Source organism: Emys orbicularis, chromosome 13 (genome assembly GCF_028017835.1).
Source record: "Emys orbicularis isolate rEmyOrb1 chromosome 13, rEmyOrb1.hap1, whole genome shotgun sequence".
Taxonomy (NCBI): Eukaryota; Metazoa; Chordata; order Testudines; family Emydidae; genus Emys; species Emys orbicularis.
In genome coordinates, this window is record NC_088695.1 from 6,230,042 (window position 1) to 6,253,185 (window position 23,144).

Below are 23,144 nucleotides of genomic sequence, written 5' to 3' on the forward strand. Positions count from 1 at the left end.
TTCTGAGCGTGGTGTGAGCATGCATTGATGGAAGTGTAGGCGACAGCAGTGGGTTCATAGCAGAAAGTCAGTTTCAACTTTAATATGGGTGTTGTCACTCCATAATATCAAAATGAATTTACTTAACTGTATAATCTTCTACCCCTCAGCCGTGAGAATCTGGGTTGTTTTGATTGCTATGGCCTTTGGGCCTTGATCCAAAGACCACTGAAGTCAATTGGAGACCTTCACATTTGAATTGGGTCCTAGATGTTGTCTTTTTGTTTTTTCCTCCCCCACTCCTGTTGCACAACTCAAGCTACGGCAAAGATGAAAATTTCCTCATTCGGCTGCAGCTCCAGAACCAGCTCCACTCAGATGAGTTTGATCATTTTCCCCATTATTTGTCATATCTGGAAGCTGGAATCAGGTAGGAATTCCATATGGCGTTTACTTAGTCACTTTGATTTGTAAAATGCTCCTGTTCCATTCTTTAGTTGCAGATACACAAATAAACACGAACTAAAGCAAATACCAAACTGGATCAATAAATAATAATAAATAATACTCTCCTGATTTGCTGTCAGGACTAATAACTCCATCTTTCACGCCATCTTTAACCCATTTATATTCTCTTCCGTTTGCTCCCATCTCAAAATGCATGGAGATTAGACAGGCCTATCAACATGACCAGAGGGTCAAGAGAGTTGTCCTTTTATTGGCCAAGGATGGCTGTGAGTGCTATAGTGCAGTGGCTCTCAACCTTTCCAGACGACTGTACCCCACTCAGGAGTCTGCTTTGTCTTGAGTACCCCCAAGTTTCACCTCGCTTAAAAACTACTTGCTTACAAAATCAGACATAAAAATACAGAAGTGTCACGGCCACACTATTACTGAAAAATTGCCGACTTTCTCATTTTTTACCATATAATTATAAAATAAATAATTTGGAATATAAATACTGTACTTCCATTTCAGAGTATAGTATATAGAGCAGTATAAACAAGTCATTGTCTGTATGAAATTTTAATTTGTACTGACTTGGCTATTGGTTTTTATGTAGCCTGTTGTGAAACTCTGGTATCACCCGAGGATAGAGGCGGTCTGCAAGGGAGCATGGTCCCAAACATTCTCATAAAAAAAAAAACCCAAACCCAAAACAAAACAACTCCTTGAATTACATTCACAAATATATTGGGTACTGGCGCAGAACACAGAGCTGCAGTGTGAGGGGTTCCCTCTGAGGAGCACAGCTAAGCAAACAGGATGCCCCAGTCTGCCCGAGTTTCCACGTCGTCTGCAGAGGTACTCCATGAATAGTGTAAGCTTGAGGAGGCAGATGCAACTGAGAGTCCAAAAACATCCAATGTGAGCACCTAAAGTATGAAGTCTGGAACCTGAGTCACAGTCTTAGGCCTTGTCTACACTACGGGCTTAAATCGACCTAAGTTATGCAACTCCAGCGATGTGAATAACGTAGCTGGAGTCGACGTACCTTAGGTCAACTTACTGCGGTGTCTACACCACGCTGGGTTGACATGAGACACTCTCCCGTCGACTTACCTTATGCTTCTCATTCCGGTGAAGTACCAGAATCGACAGGAGAGTGATCTGCGGTCGATTTAATGGGTCTTCACTAGACCCACTAAATTGACCCCCGATGCATCGATTGCCACAGCGTCGATCCCCGATATGTGTAGACATGCCCTTAGAGAAGTGAACTGATACAATCCCTGAAATTTCCTCCAGTCACTTTGCCCAATTTACCTGGCCTGGTCCTATCTGATGCAGAGATCATTCTGCACTTTGGGGTAGTCCAAATGAGGGGAAAGAGGACATATAAAGAGATCAGTAATAAAATAAATAAAGAAGTAACATCCCGACCTTCTTTCTGTCTTCCCTGGGTCCTAAGATCTACCCATTATTTTGTCCTCCTCCTCTCTTCTGAAGCAGGCAAGGAATGAGGCAGCAGTCCTATGAATCAAGTAGTATGGGAAATCTCCAATTAAAAACTGCATCAACATTAGAGCTGGGTGATATTTTTGGCAAAACCGTTTTTTGCCAAAAATGCAGTTTCAGTTTGGCTGATTGCTTTTGATTGCTATACTTTGCAACCTTAATAATAGAGAGAAAAGGTGGGCGAGGTCATAGGTGCCGACTCCGTGAGTGCTCCGGGGCTGGAGCACCCACAGGGAAAAATTGGTGGGTGCTCTGCACCCACCGTCAGCCAAGCTCCCTGCCCCGCCCCCCTGCCTCACCTCACCTCTTCCCCTGAGCGCGCCGTGTCCCTGCTTCTCCTCCCAGTGCTTGCCGATGCAAAATAGCTGTTTCGCAGTGTAACAAGCTCTGGGAGGGAAGGGGGAGGAGCGGGAATGCGGCGCACTCAGGGGAGGAGGCAGGGAAGAGGCAGTGCCGGGGGAAGGGATTGGAATGGGGGCGGGGCAGGGGTGGAGGTGGGGCGGGGCTGGGAGCAGAGGTGGGGTCGAGCACCCACCGGTGCCAGCAGAAGTCGACGCCTATGGGTGAGGTAATATTTTTTTTATTGGACCAACTTCATGAGAGACAAGGTTTTGAGCTACATAGAGCTCTTCTTCAAGTCTGTGTAGCTCGTAAGCTTGTCTCTCTCACCAATGGAATTTGGTCCAATAAAAGCTATCACCTCCCCCGCCTTATTTGTCTAATATCCTGCGATCAGCACGGCTACAACAACACTGCAGACAACCTTAATTATGTTATTTTAATGTAGTTTCTGTGTGTGTGTAATATAAAATGTGTAATATAAACTACTGAATGTCTTATTTTAAAAATGATGGTTATATTCTTTCTGAGTTTATTTCCTTTGTGTTTTGATACATTTCACAGCCCAGTTCGCAGTGGTGGTCCCTGATCATTCGGTCACTGCTATCGTGGGTGAGGAATTTGTATTACCCTGTCACCTGTCCCCCAGGATGAACGCTCAAAACATGGAGGTGAAATGGTTACGACCTCATCTCTCGTCAGTTGTGCATCTGTACCGTGATGGCAAGGATCGGAATGAGTCTCAGACCCTAGAATATCAGGGAAGGACAGAGTTTTTGAAAGACGGCCTCTCCACTGGGAGTGTCGACTTGAAAATACACAATATCAGACCCTCTGATGAAGGATTGTACAGATGCTTCATTCGATCAAGCACCTTTTATGGAGGAGCCCTGCTGGAACTGAAGGTAGCAGGTCAGTGGTTGTGTTGGTGGTGTCTTCCCAAACATTTCAGTAGCTTATTTGGTATTTCCTTCTGAGATGGCAGTTTGTTTTGGGTGTATTTGTTTTGTTGTTATTTGTATATCAGTACTAAGGCTGGTCAAAATTTCCCCATGATTCTCCCCATCCACCCCAAGCCAGGGAAAATGACGATTTTTGTCACAGTGGATATTTCTGTGGGGAATGCCGATTTACAAAGACATTTTTGAGAGATTTCACTGACAAACTGAAAAACCCCCCAAAAACCCCAAATGGCTGGCTGGGTAAAAAGTTCAGTAAAACTTTCAAAACACAAACAAAAAAATCCATTAAAAATGATCCATTTTGTCAAAATATGTTGTAGGGAGAAAAATCATTTTTCAAACCGCTCCAGTCAGTACCAAGAATTCCCCCTTAACTCCCAGACTTTTTTTTCCTAACAGCAGCAGCCCTGGTGCTTTGAGCTGTGCTAACAGCTGGGCGTTTTCAGCCTCTGTCTACATGAGAGTAAAAGGGTTACAACCATGGGCAGCGCGTAATGGAAGCTGGGTGATGCTAAGCCTTCCCAAACCTCGCGGCACGGGGCCAGGGAGGCGGTGGCAGATTACCGCACAGGTCCATGGGAGCAGTGCCCAGCAGCCCTGGCCAATTTGGGGCCCCCGGAAAAATCTCCCCCTGCCATGGCCCCAGGGCTGGCCACAGCGGTAATCTGCCACCGCCTCCCTGGCCCCATGCCTCGAGGTTTGGGAAGGCTTAGCATCACCCAGCTTCCATTACGCGGGAAGCACAGAGCTTTTCCAGTCTTGGAGCTGCAGTGGAGCGGTGGGGGTGTGGAAAGAAGCAAGTGGGGGTAGAGCCTTGGGGGAAAGAGGCAGAGTGCGGGCGGAATGGGGGCGGGGCCATGGGCGGGGCAGCGGACAGAAGGGGCAGAATGGTGGAAGGGCTCCCGGCCTGGAGCTCTGGCCGGCCAGGGCCGAGAGCTCTGCTGTAGTCCTGGTCGGGGTTGAGAGATCGACCAAAAAAGAAACTACCAGGGACTGTGTGTCGTATTGGAAAGGCGGGACCCACATCTCTGACTGAAGGTACAGGCACAACTCTTGCCTGTTACTTCTAATCTTTCTCCCGGATCCACCAGCCCCATTTCAGCCTTTCCTTCGCTCAGCCAGTCAGTCCACTGTTAAAGTTCCAACCACTATCAGAAAGTGAGAAAGAGAGACAGCCGTATCCTCATTCGGTGGGGGGGGGAAAGGTATACAGGTGAATGTCAAAAGCAAGCCAGTGCCACAGGAATCAGTGATGTCTTGCAATCATCCTCAGTACCGGTACATGTACAGTAAAGCAGGAGGAGTGAATGCTACAGCTACTAGAACCTACAATTACATATAAAAATACAGGTTGAGCTAGCATCAGTATGACAATTACCATCTTGGCCAATGCCTGGAAGCTCCAGAGTTGAAAGCACTAAGGGACCACCTTCTGTAGCTAGGAGTTGTAACCGACTTGCCTCTTCTCTGGATCACACACAGAGGGGGATGCATAACATACACTGACCATTGGGTGACACCAACATGAAGATCTTGCACAAGTGTACACCCCTCGCTATACACACACCCACAAAACAACCTCTGAGAAGGAAACTATGCCTTGCACCATTCTCTGAATGCATGTTCTGGTCCAGTCAGGCATCTGGAAGAAAATTCCTGAACTGGGTTTTGCCCCTTAAAAACATCTCCCTACAAAAAGACACATCTAAGGACCGAAAGGTCAAGAGCTCTCCGTTTTCAGCTGTAAGCCACAAAGAAAAGGATGGTCTTGAAAGCACACACAACTCAAGCATTACGGGATCAAGGATCAGCCTAGAGATCAGGCAACAAGTGGACATCTCACTGGAAGATGAATTGGGAAAAACAAAATAAAACATTTTTTTTCTCTTACTCTTTTCCAAAACTCCCTGTTCAAGAACCTCCCTGTTTCACTCACGTAATAATGAAACATATAATTTTGTGGGTAGAGCTGAGTCGAGGTTATTGTTGCCTTTTGCCAGGTGAGATCAGATTTTCAGGATGGTTGCCGGGATGGAGCAGAAATCGGTGACACCAAGTTGAATATGTTCTTAGTGTAACTCATCTATTTGCAAAAAAAAACCTCATGGCCTGTAATCAGAAGCAGGAATGGTCAGAGATCAGGCAGGCAATTCACTGCCACAGGTGCCTCTGCCAGGTATCTTTGCCTTGTATCAGCCCCTCTTACTGCTGCCTCTCCCCAGAAAGACACACAAGCGACAGAGCTAGCAATGACTGCTTAACTCCCAGAAGACCTTAGTCCCTGCAGCTTTAGCTGTACTCCGATGACAGGAGAAAGGGGGGTGAGTTTACTCACTCTGTATCTTTTAGGAGCATCGGGGTGCAGTGATCTGACCTCCTAGACAACCTTCTAGGAGCAGTCACTATATAAATGGACCCTAATGGGGGTAACCCATTACACTATAATGAAGGTAGTAAGTCCCAATCAGTTTTTCTTTTTAATATGTTCACATGATTTACTGTGACTGTGATCACTGGGAATCCACTGATGGCTTAAAATTGTATCTTTTAGGCGGAATATGTATCTAAATTAGCATGCTGAAATAAGAGATGTACCCCATTCTCCTCCAGGTTTGGGCTCTGATCCCCACCTCTCTGTTGAGGGTTACCAGGATGGAGGGATCCAAGTGGTGTGCCGATCGGCTGGGTGGTACCCAGAGCCCGAAGTGCTGTGGCGAGATCTGGGCGGGCGACGTTTGCCTTCAGTCTCTGAAACAACATCCCGAAGGGATAACGGCCTGTTTGAAATGCAAACTGCTTTCCTTATCACAGAACATTCAAACCAGAACTTGTCATGTTGTATCCGGAACACCTTCCTCAACCAAGAGAAAGAATCGACAATTTACGTAGCAGGTCAGTTGCAATCAAAGCCACATGCTAACCATCAACATACATACACAACTGGTTAACTAAAAGGGGTAGGTTAGATAGGTGGCTAAAAAACTAGCCTAAGACTTAAACCAGTCGCTCTCAGCCTTTCCAAGCTATTGCACCCCTTTCAGGACGCTGATTTGTCTTGTGTACCCCCAAGTTTCACCTCACTTAAAAACAACTTGCTTACAAAATCAGACATAAAAATACTAAACTGTCACAGCCACTAATACTGAAAAATAGCTTCCTTTCTCATTTTTACCATATAATTATGAAATAAATTGATTGGAATACAAATATTGTACTTACATTTCAGTGTGTAGTACATAGAGCAGTATAAACAAGTCATTGTCTGTCTGAAATTTTAGTTTGTCCTGACTTCGCTAGTGGTTTTTATGTAGCCTGTTGTAAAACTAGGCAACTCTCTAGATGAGTTGATGTACGCCGTGGAAAACCTCTGCGTACTCCCAGGGGTACACATACCCCTGGTTGAGAACCACTGATTTAAACAATCTGGGTTCAAATCCCATTTCTGTTAGCAACGTCTTGGTTAAATCCCGTAATTCTTCTGTACTTTAATCCCCATCTGTAAATTAAGGATAATCAGCCTTCCTTTCTCCCACCCTGTCTGTTTTGCTCATTTGGACTGTGAACTTTTTGTGACAGGGGCTGTCTCTTACTGTGTTTACTAGCACAATGGAGTCTCTAGGCACCTATTTAATATAAACACATAGTGAATATTGAGTCTCTATACCAAATAAAACTACATTAATAAACAAAACAAACAGCAACACTGAACACTTAAATGTTCCCTAATATGTATCCTGAAAGTATGTAACTGGAAGGGAAGGGATGGAAGTTACAGAGTGGCACAAGGGAAAACTGTCCTATAACTTTGCTACTCTGTAACTTTTCCAAAGGTTGAGAAGTTTTGAAAAGTTAGCATGGAAAAAAGAAAACGGGGGAGGGGGGAGGGGAATCCTTGGACATTTTATTGTACTCAGTGGCAAAACGTTGGGGCAAAAGAGGTGAAGAAAGAAAACTGGAATTTTCAGAAAAAAGATTTTGTGAAAAATTTGGGAGCTATGACAGAAAAAGTTGCGTTTTCAACCCCGGGAAATGGAAATAACGTTGACATTTTGAAAATGTCTCTTGCTATTTTTCAGCAGTGCTGTCATTAGCTCGCTCTGTTACAGACCTCACCGGGGCAGAGTCACCAGTCTGTTATAAATGGACCCCACCTTTGGATCCCATGTACTTCCTAGCCTTCTGGGTCCGGGTAGAGTCCAGGTACCGGTTCTAGCTCTGGGATTCAAGTCACGTCCCCAGGTGTAGCGACTTTGTGCCTGACACCCTTCCTTGGGACTAAACAATCCAAGAACCCGAGGCCCCCAAACCAACCGAGGCCCCTGCAGTCACTTTTACACCTTCCCCTAGAGTTCCACCTAGCTGCGGGCACTCTGGTTTATAGCCTAACCACCCATTAGGAACCATGTGGCAAGGAAAGCAAGAAACACAGGTTTTGCACAGAAGTTTATTAACCACAGTGACTTTTACTCTCAAAGGATAAAAGAATTACAGAGCTTTAGGAAAAACAACAAAAGGCCTCTATTCTGTTGCTGAAGTCTATGCTCACCCCTACCTGTGAGTTCTAGGCCAGTCAGTGTGTGAGGCAGATAGGTCCCATCTGCCCACTGCTTCCGGCAGCCTTGCTGCTGTTTGGCAATATTCAGCTGTTGCGAGAGTGAAAGAGAGAGGCTGTGGTTAGAGCAGATCCTGTTCTAAAATAATGTTTTCCCCCACCCCCCATCATGTGAGCAGCTGCAGAACTTCAGATCTAGCCCCTGGAAAACCACTTTCCTTTCGGCCAGACTCCTCTTTACAGCCGATCCGTTGTTCAAGGGATAAGCCCCCTTGATTGAAAGGCAATCAGAGTTCATGACGCTTGAGGGCTATCTCAAGTCATTGGTGTCCCTCAGCTAGTGTCCAGAACAGGAGGTTTCAAACTTTTCTTATTTGCGGACCCCTAAAACATTTCGAATGGAGGTGTGGACCCCTTTGGAAATCTTAGACTTAGCCTGCAGACCCCCAGGGGTCTGCGGACCACAGGTTGAAAACCACCTGGGGTATCTCAACCCATATGGAGGTGACAGTACAAAAAGTAAAGGTTATGTGAAAGTTGCAAAGTGTGATTCACCAAACAAAAAAGAGTTTACAATTTGCCCCAGGCAGATCCCCAGTCTGTCTCACGCGCCACTGTCCAAACATTGTCAAGGTTTTTGTAGGCATCATGCTAGAATGCTACCTCTAAACACCGAGGTGTTAATGTTAAATCCTAACGAGGATATTTTAAGGGGCAGATTCACTGGAACAGAGATCCTCTTTAGCAGAATTAAGGGAGGGAAAAAGCCATGAAGGAAACCTCTTCAGAGAAATCGGTTCCTGTTTAAAGGCTGGGATACTCAAGAGTCTGTCGAAGTTGTTAAAAAGTCATTTATTGTTGCTTTTCAATGGGAGCTGGATGGCTAACTCAGTTAGGCCCCTTTGAAAATCCCATCATACGAACACAAACATTATTTTTTTAAAGCTAGAAACTCAGGAAATTTGCCTTGTTTAAATCATTAATAAAGGGAATGTTTATATACTGTGTGACCAAGATTTCTGGGCGGGAATTAATTTGGCTATGGGGTGATTTGAAAAGTTTAAAAAAACCTCTTCACTATTCATTATTTACCCCCACGTTGGCCGCATGACAACTAAAATGATTAAACAGCATAACAACAATTAATGAATAATATACTTCATCTCCAAATGTGCAGACGACTGGTGATTCAGTCAAGCCATGGCAGTAATACTGGCCTTGCAAATGTGTTTTCTTAATGACTGGTCAATATTTTTTTTTAATGCTCCTGAACATTGAATAATATCACTCAATAAACAGCAGTGGATCAAGCCAGGACCGTTTACTCAGACATTTACCTTTCTTAGATCTCTGTTGACTGGAACCATTTTGAAAACCAGTTTCTGATTTTCTGTGCAATCAGCCAGGGACATATATGCAAGCTCCTCTCACACAGACCCTGCTGTGGATGTAATTAAATCAGGAGACTTTTGCCTTGGATTCCCAAGTAAGGAAATTCCCGGCTTTCTATTTTTCAGATTCCTTTTTCCCCAAAGTCTCCCTGTGGATGGTGTTTCTGTGCGTGAGCCTGGTGGTTTTGTTTGTTTCCATTGGCCTGAGCCTCTATCTCTGTAAAGTAAAAGGTAAAGCGTTACCCAATGAAATACAGCGTAATGGGAAAGAAGATAACAGAATACCATTGAGTGATCTCAGAGGGCTTGGATTCAATTCTCTGTTCCACCACAGCCTCCTTGTGTGACCGTGGGGCAGTAATTCAGGCGCCACGCTTCATATTATATGAAGCACAGCTCCCCCGTCTGTAAAATGGACATATTTGTACTTCACATTGGGGTGTGATCAGATCCTGGGGAAATGGGGAGGGGCCTGTGAGTACCACAGATAGCATTCACTCCATAGTTAAGATGCAGCTCAGTTTCCATTTTAAATCCCTGAAGCCCCAGGACACTCCTTAGGGTCTTTTCATCCCTGGTGAGACTGTTTTGGTTGTCGGGAGGCTGAGGAACCTCTACTGTTTCATCTGGGGTTCAAGAGCTGGTTTAGGCTGGGGGAGAGGTCCCTGAGAAGCCTATTCAATCCAGTGGGGAAGCATCCAAAGACTCATGAGGTAAGTGGGCTTTTCTCCCTGGGATCCCCTACATGGGGCTCAAGCAAGGGGCTAAGAGGAGAAGGAAGGTCCAGGGGATGATTAGGTTGCAGAGGGAGAAGTACGAACACTCCTTCCTTCTCCACTGACCTACTGCCTGCGGGCTCATCAGAGAGGAGGTTTCCTGCCGGAAACCGGAGGAGGCTCATTGGATGGAGAAAGCAGAGACGTGCTAATGCTTCTTCTCTGCCTTCTCCTCCCCTGCCCTTGAGCTGCTCCTGTGTGCATCCCTCCCAAAGCAAGACCTCGTTTCCCACCTGCTGCTGGCAGCCCAGGCTGAGCCATTGGTCTCTGGAGAGGGGGCATATGAAAGTGTGTTTCTTCTTGGTGGATATATGTGATGGTGTTAGGGGCTGAGGAGGAACGTGGAATTCCCTTACAATCCCAAACTGTGTTCACGCAGTGTTTTAAGGAAATTCCTCATTCCTGTGCGTGGCTTTAACAGTGTGGAGAGGCATGGATACATTTTGCCAATGAAAAACACACTCCTGTAACTGTGGAGAAGGAAAAGTAATACACAAGGATCAATAATGTATATCTCTTTTGGTTTCCTTTTCAGAGAAACTTGTAGCAGAACTTAGTAAGTCACTCTCCACCAATTAATATCTTTTGTGCAAATGTGGATCCTTCTAATGGTCTTTGTTTGTTGGCTTTGTGTATGTGTGTGTGTGGGGGGGGGGAGTTATTTAGGATTTTTGCTGCTGTTGTTTTGTTTAATGTGGGATAATATGAAGCATGAAAAAATTCACACCAAAAGTCATTTTAAAAAGTCTTGTCTTCTTTGGATAAAAGTGACCCGTTAGCCTCAACGTGAGTACTGACAATGCCACGTAATAAAGGCATCAGGTAAAACATGTAAGAGAAAAGGAACAGCGGAACCTCTTCAACTTTGTAGTAAGGACATGAAGACACATGGTTGTTTCTGTGGCTCAAGGGTGGGATTTTCATATGTGCTTAACTATTTAAATCCAGACTGGGTATCTCTCTAAAGATGTGTTCTAGCTCATACGGGTGTTCTGGGCTTGACACAGGAATAACTGGTGAAATTATCTGGCCTGTGTGATGCAGGTCAAACTAGCTGATCATGTTGGTTTCTTCTGGCCCTAAAATCTATGAATAAGGAATACAAGTTCCCATGATTTTCAATGGGGTTTCTGCTCCTAATTCGCTTAGGTCAGAGGTGGGCAAACTACGGCCCGTGGGCCACATCTGGCCCGCGGGACCCTCCTGCCCGGCCCCTGAGCTCCTGGCCCGGGAGGCTAGACCCCGGCCCCTCCCCTGCTGTCCCCCCTCCCCCGCAGCCTCAGCTCGCCCCGCTGCCGGCGCAATGCTCTGGGCGGCCGGGCTGTGAGCTCCTGGGGCAGCGCAGCTGCAGAGCCCAGCCTGACCTGGTCTCTGTGCTGTGCTGTGCGTGGCTGGCTCCAGCCAGGCGGCGCGGCTGTAGCACCGCCAGCCACCGGTGCTCCAGGCAGCGCAGTAAGGGGGCAGGGAGCAGGGAAGTTGGATAGAGGGCAGGGGAGTTCGCGGTGGTGGTCAGGGGGCGGGGGTGTGGATAGGGGTTGGGGCAGTCAGAGGGCGGGGAACAGGGGGTTTGAATGGGGGCAGGGATCCCGGGGGGGCAGTCAGGAAGGAGAGAGGGGGTTGGATGGGGCGACGGGGGCAGTCAGGGGCAGGGGTTCTGGGGGCGGTCAGGGGACAGGGAGAAGGGGTGGTTGGATGGGGCAGGGGTCCCGGGGGGGCAGTCAGGAAGGAGGGGGGGTTGGATGGGGCGGTGGGGGGGTCTGGGAGCTGTCAGGGGACAGGGAACGAGGGGGTTGGATGAGGCAGGAGTCCCCGGGGGGGGCTGTTGGGGGCGAGAAGCAGGGGGGGGGTTGGATGGGGGCGGGGGCAAGGCCACGCCTTCGGCATGCGTGCCATAGGTTGCCTACCCCTGAACTAGACTGTCATCAAGCTATTTCCAATGCGATTTTAGTGCATCAGTCAGCAAATTGTGATGATAATTTATAATATTTATTTATATAGTTAATGGGAATTCCGATGATGAAACCAGTCTGCTTAAATGTGGAAAATTATGGGTTCAAGAAAATTGACATTTCCTATAGAATGGTGTTGATCCTGCCAAAACGTTTAGATTTTCCCACTGGAAAATCAAAATGAACCATTTTGTTTTGGGTTGGGTCTGGGTCTACATTAACCTGTGCCGCTGCAGTGCTCTGTGGGATTTTTAGTTCAGGAGCCTAATTTCCACGTTCTCCATGCGCTACGTCTTCCATGATGCACTATGGTCTTTCCTCTAACTGATCCTTGGGACGTGAGGCACCTGAACTACAATTCCCATGAGCCACTGCAGCAGTCCAAGCAGACATAGATCAATATCATACCCACCTGAAACAAAATGTTTTGTCTCAGGTGAAAATCCTTTGTTGTGGTTCAGGAATGTCAGGATGGTCTGTTGTGCAAAAAGTTCTGATATTCCAGTGTATTGGCCCCAACTCAGGACAAAAACAAAGTTGAAATATTGGAACTTCCCCGAGGATGGAAATTCCATTTTAAAACCAGCTCTACTATTTTTATTATGGTAAATGTTCAGGACCACTAATTTTCCTTCCAGTGTATAATTTTCTGCAATATTTAATCCTATTGGTATAGTATCTGTTCAGTCAGTTTCTCATCTCTGATTATGTGGTTGGTTTCAGGATGGAGAAGAGTCCTCACACACCCAGGTAAGTAAAGTGAATATATTACCATCGTTCAAATCCCATCATTCAGGAGAAAATGTTGCCCCTTTTCCTTGTATGTGTGAATGGAGCAGGGCAGGTCACACTGTATTTCACAGGACCCCATGAGGACAGACAGGTTTTGTAGCTGAGTCCAATCAGAACGCACTATATCAATATGTCACAGCAGCTCTTCTTTCTGCCTTCTTCTTGCATGCGCACTACCAGTTAGAACCCTGCAGCAGGACTGGGATCCCGCCGGACCCGCTGCCGTAATGACAGGAGCGGGTAAAATGGTCTTTGTTGCAGGCAGGGTTGGATGGGCAAAAAACCTCAGCCTGCGATAATGTGCGGGGAAACGCTAAATCTCTCACCAGTTTCTCATCAACAGAATTTCAGCAATGGAAAGCAAGTTTTTCTCTCCTTTTTTTTTTTTTTTCAGATAAAGATTTTAATACTTAAATTTAAACAAGGCATAGAAAGAGATTGACGTCTATTATAACCGGAGTTCAAGTGTTTTTTACATGGTTTGAACAAGATTTGTTTTATTCTTTTAGTGGTAAAAATTGTGTCTGAATTCCATTTATGTATAGACACCGGACCCTCGCTAGAACGCGCGTCTATATAGCGCGAATTTGCATATAACGCGGTCGCGGCCATGGATCCCAAATTGAATTACTTTAGTTGCAATTCATTTTAACGCGGTCCCCGCGCATGGATCCCAAATCCCGCGTTCTAGCGAGGGTCCGGTGTATATTATATACTAACTGACTGGTGTTTGGGGGTTTTTTTAGTAGCACAGGGGAATCTGTTTCTCTTGAGGGACTTGCGGGATCTAAGGTTTTTGGGGGTGGGAGGGGGATAAAAATGCAAAAAACAATGCAGGAGCAGGTGGGAGTCGGTATTGCGGGGAGGGACAGGATTAAAAAAATAGTCCCGCGCAGGGCTCTACTACCAGCTTCAGTGCTATCTCTGAGTCCTCCCCAATCTATCTGTGTAGCCAGTGGAGTGCGTATCTCCCCAGGCAATACTACAGGGCCAAGGTTGGTTCTGTTGTTGCTGCTATTCATGGCTTCTCCTGACTCTTCATCCCTCGCTGCCCAGAGAGAGAGCTCATTTGGAACAAAGCCGTGGTCTGTGGCAGGGGAGTTGCACTGAATGATGGGCTAGTTCCCAGATATCTTCCCCTGTTGGAATACTAAATTTGATAGGTTAGAAACAGAGGAAGGAGGTTCTGAGGAGAGAGAGGGAGACTATACATATAAAATGATGGGGTCTAAATTAGCTGTTACCACTCAAGAAAGATCTTGGAGTCATTGTGGATAGTTCTCTGAAAACATCCACTCAGTGTGCAGGGGCAGTCAAAAAAGCAAACAGAATGTTGGGAATCATTAAGAAAGGGATAGATAATAAAACAGAAAATATCATACTGCCTCTATATAAATCCATGGTACATACACATGTTGAATACTGCGTGCAGATGTGGTCGCTCCATCTCAAAAAAGATATATTGGAATTGGAGAAGGTTCAGAAAAGGGCAACAAAAATGATTAAGGGTATGAAACAGCTTCCATATGAGGAGAGATTAATAAGACTGGGACTTTTCAGCCTGGAAAAGAGACGACTAAGGGGGGGATGTGATATAGGTCTATAAAATCATGACTGGTGTGGAGAAAGTAAATCAGGAAGTGTTATTTACTCCGTCTCATAACACAAGAACTAGGGGTCACCCAATGAAATTAATAGGCAGCAGGTTTAAAACAAACAAAAGGAAGTATTTCTTCCCACAACGCAGAGCCAACCTGTGGAACTCCTTGCCAGAGGATGTTGTGAAGGCCAAGACTATAACAGGGATGATAAAGAACTAGATAAATTCATGGAGGATAGGTCCATCAATGGCTGTTAGCCAGGATGGGCAGGGATGGTGTCCCTAGCCTCTGTATGCCAGAAGCTGGGAATGAGCGACGGGATGGATCACTTGATGATTCCGTGTTCTGTTCATTCCCTCTGGGGCACCTGGTATTGGCCACTGTGGGAAGACAGGATACTGGGCTAGATGGACCTTTGGTCTGACCCCGTATGGCTGTTCTTATGTTATGTTCATTTCCCACCCCACCCCCATTTATGCATGCACCCACACACTTTCTTCTTATCATTCCTTTCAGGTACTCCTTTTTTGTTCTTGTCTGTTTTGTTTTTTGAACCTTCCTCACATCCTCCCTATCAAAGGGATAACTTCTGAGCCATCATATCTTTGTGATGATCCTTAAAGACTATGGAATTTATGCCTGCTCCTGAGCAGTGAAATCTGGGACATCGCAAATCCTGGTCCCATGAGTTCTGTTGCTGTCTAAGACTGAAGCACTTGAGATATGTGGCGTTTTTCAAGCAAGCAAGTTTGGGTGGAGCCGCACGGTAATACAGTCCAACAAAGGGGTGGCTGGGATGCAGTGAGATTGAAGATAGACAGGGGTTACTGCAGAGTCATTCACGTCAGTGAGCACTGGGAAGAAGTGGACACAGATTCCCTACGTAACAGGGTCCTCCGGACCTCTGTGGGGAGAAAAGATCTGAAAGTTTCTGAGCCTCAGGTCTGGCTCCATTGATCCTTTCACTCTGCCACTCACCCATCTCTCTCAGGGAAGTGAATGTCCTCTGCACTTTGCTAAGATCTCAGAGCTGATGGGTAAATCCTGGACAGGGGTGATAGTAACTTAAAGGACTTACCGGTACGCTGGAGTCCTGAGCGGGGGCGTGACCTCAACCGGAAGAGGCATGGCCTCAATTGGAAGAGGTGGGGCCTTTCAAGATTTAAAGGGCCTGGGGCTCCCCGCAGCGGCTGGAGCCCTGGGCCCTTTAAATCACCGCCGCAGAAGCCAGTCCAGTCCGGCATGGCGTACTGGCTCTTGCCGGTATGCCGTACCGGACCGTACCAGCTTACTTTCACCTCTGATCCTGGAGGAAGGAGATTCTCTGATTCACTCCCCAGCTGGGGAAGATTCTGTCACCCACACGATCAAACCTGACACCAGGGATGAGCTCTGCCCCTAACGCTCTGAATGTGTCTCTTCCCCCAGTGAATGTGACTCTGGATCCGGACACGGCTCATCCCCGACTCATCGTTTCTGAGGATCGGAAAAGTGTGAGGCAGGGAGACATCCAGCAGGATCTGCCTGACAACCCTGAGAGATTTGATTATGAGTGCTGTGTGCTGGGCTGTGAGGGATTCACCTCGGGTAGCCATTACTGGGAGGTGGAGGCAGGGGATGGGAAGTACTGGGCTGTGGGGGTGGCCAGAGTGTCTGTGAGAAGGAAGGGAGAATTCATGTCTAACCTAAACCCTGAGGTGGGGATCTGGGCTGTGAGGCTGTACGGGGGTCAGTACCAGGTTCTCACCTCCCCAAAGATTCCCCTGACCCTGAGGCGCGGCCCCAGCAGGATCCGGGTTTGTCTGGACTATGAACGGGGGCAGCTGGCATTTTTTGATGCTGAGAACCAGGCCCAAATCTTCACTTTCCCGCCAGCCTCTTTCACTGGAGAGAGAATCCACCCCTGGCTCTGGGTCAGGGGGGGGTCCCAGCTCAGCCTATGTCACTGAGGCACGGGGGGAAATATCCCACTGAAATCAGAATCCCTAGTGTCTATGAGCTGGGAGGCTCCATGGGGTCTCTGGACTGTAAACACCATAGAGAGCAGGATGTCATCAAGAAGAAGACGCCAAGCTCATTGCTCCAGTGATTGTTCAGTGTATTTGACTCTGTTCTGTATGATCCAGGAGGACTGTAGCCCAGAGACTGACAGCTGGGAACCCAGGGAAGGGGGAAATGGAAGTGAAAAGGAAAGAGGAAAAGGAGGGTGACAGTGAAACTGGTAAATCCTATTGAAAGTGATTGTGTCATTCATCACACAGTTCATCCGCTTGCTGCTTTAGTTCATGAAAAGGGGGGCCTTAAAAATGCTTTGCACAAATTTTGGCCACTTTTTCTTTTCTCGTTATTAAATAATCCCTTCCTTGTTACATGACGGCCTCATATTTACGGTAAACAATTTTCGATAAATAGAGCGTCCCTGTCTGCTTGGTGTTTCTCTCGTTTTCATGAGTTGTTTTTTTTCTTCTTGTGAATTTTTTTTTGGCGGGAACAGGTAGCATCAAGGGATTTGAGCCCTCACTGATCAAAATGCCTCTAGGAAAAGCGTGCATGTGAATCGAATGGGTCTGTCGGCATTCCAAAGTGATGCGTTGCTTCTACACTCTGGGACTTGTGATTTCACCGGAGAAAAAGATTTGCTCAGGTTGTGGTCACATGTCAGTGTGCGCTTGTGACCCTTAAGCACCCCTGTATTCACACCCTGTTGTAATGATGTTTGTCCAAAAGTTCCTTGTAAGATATCATTTGAAAACTGATAGCACACTGGTCATCAATATCATTGTAAAATGCCTGTGTTAACCTTATATATGAAGTTATGAATTCCATCCGTACCATGTTACGGTTAAGACCGATGTTTAAGACCAGACAGCCTAACCTAGGTAAGAGTGTTTAAACAGGTCTGTCCTATATAAAAGAATGTGGGTTTACCTACATTTACATATTAGCCGTAAACAAAGCTATCACACTAAGGGCTTGTCTACCCTACAGGGTATGTCAGTATAAGATATGGCACTCCGGGGTGTGAATAAGCCACCCCCCTGAGTGACATACGTTACACCAACCTAAGTGCCGGTGTGCACAGTGCTAGGTCGGCAGGAGCACTTCTTCCACTGACATAGCTACCGCCTCTCGCGGAGGTGGTTTTATTATGCTGACGGGAGAGCTCTCTCCTGTCGGCATAGTGTGTGTCCACCAGATACGCTACAGATGTGGCGCTGTAGCGCTTCTCGGGTAGACGAGCCCTAAAACAACAGCCCAAACTTGAGAGACTGAGAATTAATGTGGCTCCTGCACCCCAGAGAGACACACATGAGACTGAATCCCCAGAAGGCCTTCCTGACTTTGGGAACAAAGCCAGTTCCTTGGGAATAAAAGGGCCATCTTGATCTTTCACCTAAGAAGACAAGGGAACCCAGCACCTCATACTTCTGTGAAAGGTCCTGACTGAGAGACACTCAGCCGTCATGGGCAAGGAATAATTGGAGGGAGAAACCATCTTAAACAAAAAGTGTAACTTGTGAGATTAAGTTTTAGCCTTTTAGATGCGTGTTTTCACTTTTATTTGCTAGGAGCCATCTCTACCTCTGTTCTTTTATTTAGCATCACTTAACCTAAGTCCTGTTGTTAATAAATTTGTTCTAATTTAATCTAAACCACGCCAGTGCAATGTTGGGAAAGGACGGGAGGGGAAGATAACACTTCTTTACACAAAGAGTATCCCTTGGATCCCCACATTCCTTATGCAGCTGCAACGCTTATCAATCCTTAACAAGCAGAAGGGAACTTTATGGCAGGATGACACTTTATCAAGCGAAGGAACAGTGCATGCCTGTGCCTACTCCCTAATACTATGCCAGCACACCAGTGGTTTCCCAGGTCTCTACTTAACCCTTACATACCCCAACAGGTTGAAGTGACTATTATCACAAAGTCCAGTTGGTCTGGGAGGCAAGATACATTGGAGTCTCTAGGGGGACTGGCTGTGACTCCATGGTAAGACTGGGATAGCAATCCAGGAATTCACATTTGTCACTGGCTTGGTGAAATCTAATTATAGAACCACCGCCAGCTTGGGGTATGTCTGCCCTGTTTTCTGATAGTCTGACTCGTCTTTGAGTTCGGTTTGTGTTGTGCATTATTGATACTGAAGTGTGTCTTTGGCCTCGATCCACAGTGGTATTTAGGTATTATGACTCGGGCCCAACCAGATTCACGGCCATGAAAAATGTGTCACGGACTGTGAAATCAGACCTCCCCGGTGAAATCTAGCTATTGGAGGGGAGGGGAAGGGAATGGCAGGCTGGGGCGACCCAGCTGGGGGCTTCTACTTGTCCCCGGTGCCAGCTGCTAGTCCCCTGTAGGCTGGAGAGGGACAGGACTAGCAGCAAGGAGACCCTAGCTGGGGCACTCCCAACATCACGGGGAAGATCAGACCCCCCTGCCCCACATCCACCTCCGGGAACCTCCTGCAGCTGCAGGAAGCTCTGAAGGCAGCAAAGAAGTGATGGTGGCAATCCCATGACACCCCCCACACACACACACACACACAAAACCCACTTTTGGGTCGGGACCCTCATGGTTTACAACACCGTGAAATTTCAGATGTAAACACCTGAAAACGTGAAATTGACTAATTTTCAAATCCTATGGCCGTAAAATTGACCAGACTGGTCTGTGAATTTGGTAAGGCCCTAATTATGACACTGGGTATTGCAATGGCCTAGCGGTTAGGCACCTAGAAAATCACCAGCACCACCCCGTGATCCAAGAGAGAGGTGCCTTAGAACGGGATCCACAAAAGCCAGCACACCAGGTGGGGAGCCGTCCTAGCCAGCCAGTGGGAAGTTCCAACAAGAGCTGCGGGTGGTCAAACTCCCACCCTTCTCACAGAGTTTTGGTGCTCCGCTAGTGATCCATGAGTGGGAACCCCTCTCCTGCAGTCATATGGTTTAGGCACCTAAATTGTTTATTGTGAGCTTGAGCTAGGTGCCTGCCTCGCTCCCCGTAGAAGAGGAGGTGCCCACGGTATAACTTTTATCCCAGTGGCTCGTGCGCTCACCTGGGATGGAGGTGACCCCAGTTCTAGATCCCCTTCTCCCACATAGGTACAAAGGGCTCTTAGCTGCATGTTCTAACCACTGAGCTAGGGAATTGCCTGATGTAGGGCTCTCTCCTGTTGAAGCTATTCTGCTGTTTATAAATCACTTAAGTCTGCAGAGCAGGGGGACAGGATGCTGGGTTTCCCACCTCCAGGGGGGAGCCCCTAATCACCAGGTTCCAGAGTAATTCTCTCTTGCTCTGGCCCACTGTCTAGTTAAGCATTTATCCACCATGGAGAGAGAGAGAGAAGGAGAGCCACATCAGAATACCCCCATAGTCTAGTGGTTAGAGAACTGTCCTGAGACTACAGTTCACATCCTTGCTTCCCCTTGGGCAGAGGGCAAAATTGATGTCACCTTCCAGCTAAATGCTTTAACCACTGAGCTAAATGTTTTAAAGTGGGAACCTCAATTTTCTCCTCCCCGTCCAGCCAGATTTTGAACGGGACCTGATCTGGAGGTGACCTCTGAGCACAGCTAGTGGTTCAGGCCCTGCATGCAAGCTAGGCAAGTGAATACCCGTCTTCCTCTAGTCTGGGGATCGCACTGGTTCTTAGGCAGGAGAGAGGTGTCTGGACACCTAGATTGAGGCAGCAGAGTGAGAGCCCAGTGGTAACAATTTAGGCACCAACTGAGTTTAGGCACCTAAAGGGTTCAGCTGGAATGCTGTGGATTACAGGGGAGCCTAAAACTGAGACTTAGTTGCCTAAATCGGGGGTTTCAGTACTTAAGTACCTTTGTGAATCTCACCCTTGCTGACTAAAACAAAATACCATTAAGGCTTTCTTCATCCAAAATAAGAGTGTTCACACAAGGGAGGTGAGCCAATTTAGCAAGATTAGTTTAGAAGCTTATTAAGGCCGACACCGTTTTTGCCCTGCTTTAACTAAGTATAAAACGCAGATTTGGTTAAATTGGTGCAAGCGCTGGTGAGGATGAAGGTATATTAAATTAAAATTGTTTGTCTCAGTAGAGTTTTTTCCCCCAGTAGCTTTACTGAAAGCAGCTCTACTGATAAAAACACTTTGAGTTACCACAGTGTTTAAAAATGCTTAAATATTTTTAAGCTTTTGGTGGGAAAATACATAGTCAGTGGGAGTTGACAGCACTGATCACTGTGTAGAAACCAACCTTTAATAAAGGGTTTGAGACCCCAAGCCTGCCAGAGGCTCCATGTGGGTGCAGGGCTGTGTCCATGGGGGGCTTTTTGGAGAATCAAGAGTCAGAGCCCGGAGGAAGGGCCCAGGTATGGGGAGCAGCAGCAGAAGGATAAATGTGGTTGAGTGATGACTACAAATCACAAGCCGTACATTAACCAGGACGAAATGCAGCAGTGAGATTCTTCCCTTAAAGAAAACCTTCAGCCAACAGCCCCCAGCGACAGAGGAAGCTAATTTGCAGCAATGTATCTAGTGTATGCTACAGCATAGCAACTGGCTCAAAGGCTGCGTCCCGTGCCAAGAGTGGCCCATGTGACTAACTGCAACCAGGCAGCTGTCTCCAGTTAGTGCTCTTCTCCCTCCACAGTTCAACTTCCTTCTTTGGGTCTAGGTGATCACCCCTTAGACTCTCATGAGCCACCTTAGTATCGGAAAAGGCCAAGCCATGGAAGATACCAAGCATTAGCTGAGGGAAGCAGTGGAGACCAGGGGGTTAGAATGAGGCAGCCAGTCTGCACAGAGATCTGGTGAATGCTGGTAGAACTTTATCATGACTAGTAGAGGTTCAAGCAGCCTACAGTCGTCCAGGTCAAGCTCTGGCTGGCACTGAGAGGAGACCAGACATGACTCAACTGAAGGGAAGGAGATGCATCAGATCCCACCCCCTGTGAGAAGACCCAGACCAGATCAGACATACCCAGATTTCTTCCCCACTCTGACTGGTTATCAAGATTTTTTTGCCCACTGTTATGCAGTCACAGCCAACACCCTCCATAAATTTGCTCCATGGAACTTTACATAGACTTTAAAAGAGATCAGTCTGCCTTTTCTGGGCAATATTTCATCCCGGTTAATGCTCTCTTATCAAGCTGTACTGTGAGAGGCCACAGCTTTCATTTTCCAGGTGCTCTTTGCAAAGAAAGAGGCTAGAAAAATACTCTTAAAAATTGATCCACGATTCTCTATTTATCATTCTTTACCAAACCGGGGCAATCAGCCAAGCGTGTGGTTACTGAGGCTCACAGGCTTTGTGTTGTCTGTGGTTTGTTTTTTTCTCCTTACCCATGCAGGAATCATTCTGTTTTAGAAAATGGCGGCCTTCTCCTGGGTAATTGCCTGGAAATAACTGATAGAGATTTACATTACAGAGACAAGCTGGGGGAGGTAATATCTTTTATTGGACCACCGTCTGTTGGGGAGAGAGACGAGCTTTTGAACTTACGCAGGGCTCTTCTTTAGGTTAGATTTACATTGTTAACTCCAGCTGAATTAAATCTTTGCCTGTGAATTTAGGGTCACTCCTTGGACAGGTAGGGTTACAATTTGCACTACAGCCATCACAGGTTATAAACTTAATAGGGTCATTCCGGGCCAGCAAAAAGGTCAGCTCCAGGTAGGGCAACACCCACTTTCTGCTGCAGGTGGGAGTAATTCTAAACAAACTAAGTCTGTGACGCTTTCCAGAAGGGGCCATGGCTGCAAAGAACCCTGTAAAATGAGGTCAAGAGGCCACTGCATGTTCCACCTGAGTGAAATGGCTTAAACGTCCACTGACTAGCCACTGTGGGCAGAGTCTGCTAGGCCTGTATTCCCAGTTCTGAGGGGGGATCGGCTGCCAATGTCCCTGCTCGCTGAGCAGAGCAACCTTTCCCCAGGGAAACTTCAGCCCAAACGTGAAGGTAACAGAAATAGCCAAGTGACTCCATTTACAGGCAGCAAGAGGAGGAGGGGACTGTGTGTGTGAGACACGGCAGTAGGCTCTGAAACTGAGAGGAGGGGGAAACCTAGGTCCTTTCCCAAAGGCAACACCCAGGGCCAATGAAAGGTCCCTAAAAGTGTGTGTGTGGGGGGGCACTGGAACCCAAACCATGCCCCCACCCCTTCCCCCCTGAGTCCCCACCCCCACACCACCCATTCCCCCGAGGTCCCACCTTCGTGCCACCCCTCCCCCAAGCCCCAGCCCTCACACCACCCCTTGCCCTGAGGTCCTGCCCCCTCGCTGTCTCTTCCCCCAGAGGCCCCATCTCCTGCTCGCTCTTCTCTGCCCCCTGCACCTCCCCATTGCTCGCCCTTACCGCTGGTAAAAAGCGAAAGATCATAGCCCTCCTACTTTTAAAAGTGATGGGTCCGTGGCCCCCTGCCCTCCCCGTTCCAGCACCCCTGGCAACACCGTCTGTGGATCCCAGCGCCAACCCTGCAATAATCCCAGGGGCGGCGACCAGCCACAGCCCGGGTCAGCAGCCTGGGTACTAGGACAGCTACAGGATAGGCTGGGTGTGCAGGGGAATGGTTAACACGCAGAGCACTGCCCTTCATTGGCTTATAGCCTGGAATGGCAACAACAGCAGCCAATCAGAACTGACATGAGGCCAACAGGCCTATAATTACCCAGGTCATCCCCTTTACCCTTTTTAAAAACTGGCACAACATTAGCTGTCTTCTAGAACTTCCCCACTGCTCCACGACTTATTGAAAATCAACGTTAACAGTCCAGTGAGCTCCTCAGCCAGCTCTTTTAAAACTCTTGGGTGTAAACCTGCTGATTTAAAAAATGTTTAGCTTTAGTAGCTTCTCTTTGCCATCCT

The 23,144-nt window shown here is 47.2% G+C and overlaps 1 protein-coding gene across 1 annotated transcript; it reads left to right on the plus strand.

Annotated features, from left to right (window-relative positions):
* Positions 1 to 17,917, plus strand: LOC135888420 (butyrophilin subfamily 1 member A1-like). Its single transcript, XM_065416227.1, has 7 exons — positions 1 to 409; positions 2,842 to 3,189; positions 5,850 to 6,131; positions 9,309 to 9,413; positions 10,494 to 10,514; positions 12,631 to 12,657; positions 15,729 to 17,917. The coding sequence occupies exons 1-7, from the start codon at positions 250 to 252 to the stop codon at positions 16,247 to 16,249; spliced, it is 1,464 nt and encodes a 487-aa protein (XP_065272299.1). The 5' UTR covers positions 1 to 249; the 3' UTR covers positions 16,250 to 17,917.
* The last annotated feature ends 5,227 nt before the right edge of the window (positions 17,918 to 23,144 follow it).

Bases quoted from the DNA above. Each gene is read 5' to 3' on its own strand.
- LOC135888420 (XM_065416227.1), top strand. From the start codon at position 250: ATGTTGTCTTTTTGTTTTTTCCTCCCCCACTCCTGTTGCACAACTCAA. The intron at 10,515-12,630 runs GTAAGTCACTCT...GGTTGGTTTCAG, and splicing joins GAAACTTGTAGCAGAACTTA to GATGGAGAAGAGTCCTCACA. The intron at 12,658-15,728 runs GTAAGTAAAGTG...CTCTTCCCCCAG, and splicing joins AAGAGTCCTCACACACCCAG to TGAATGTGACTCTGGATCCG.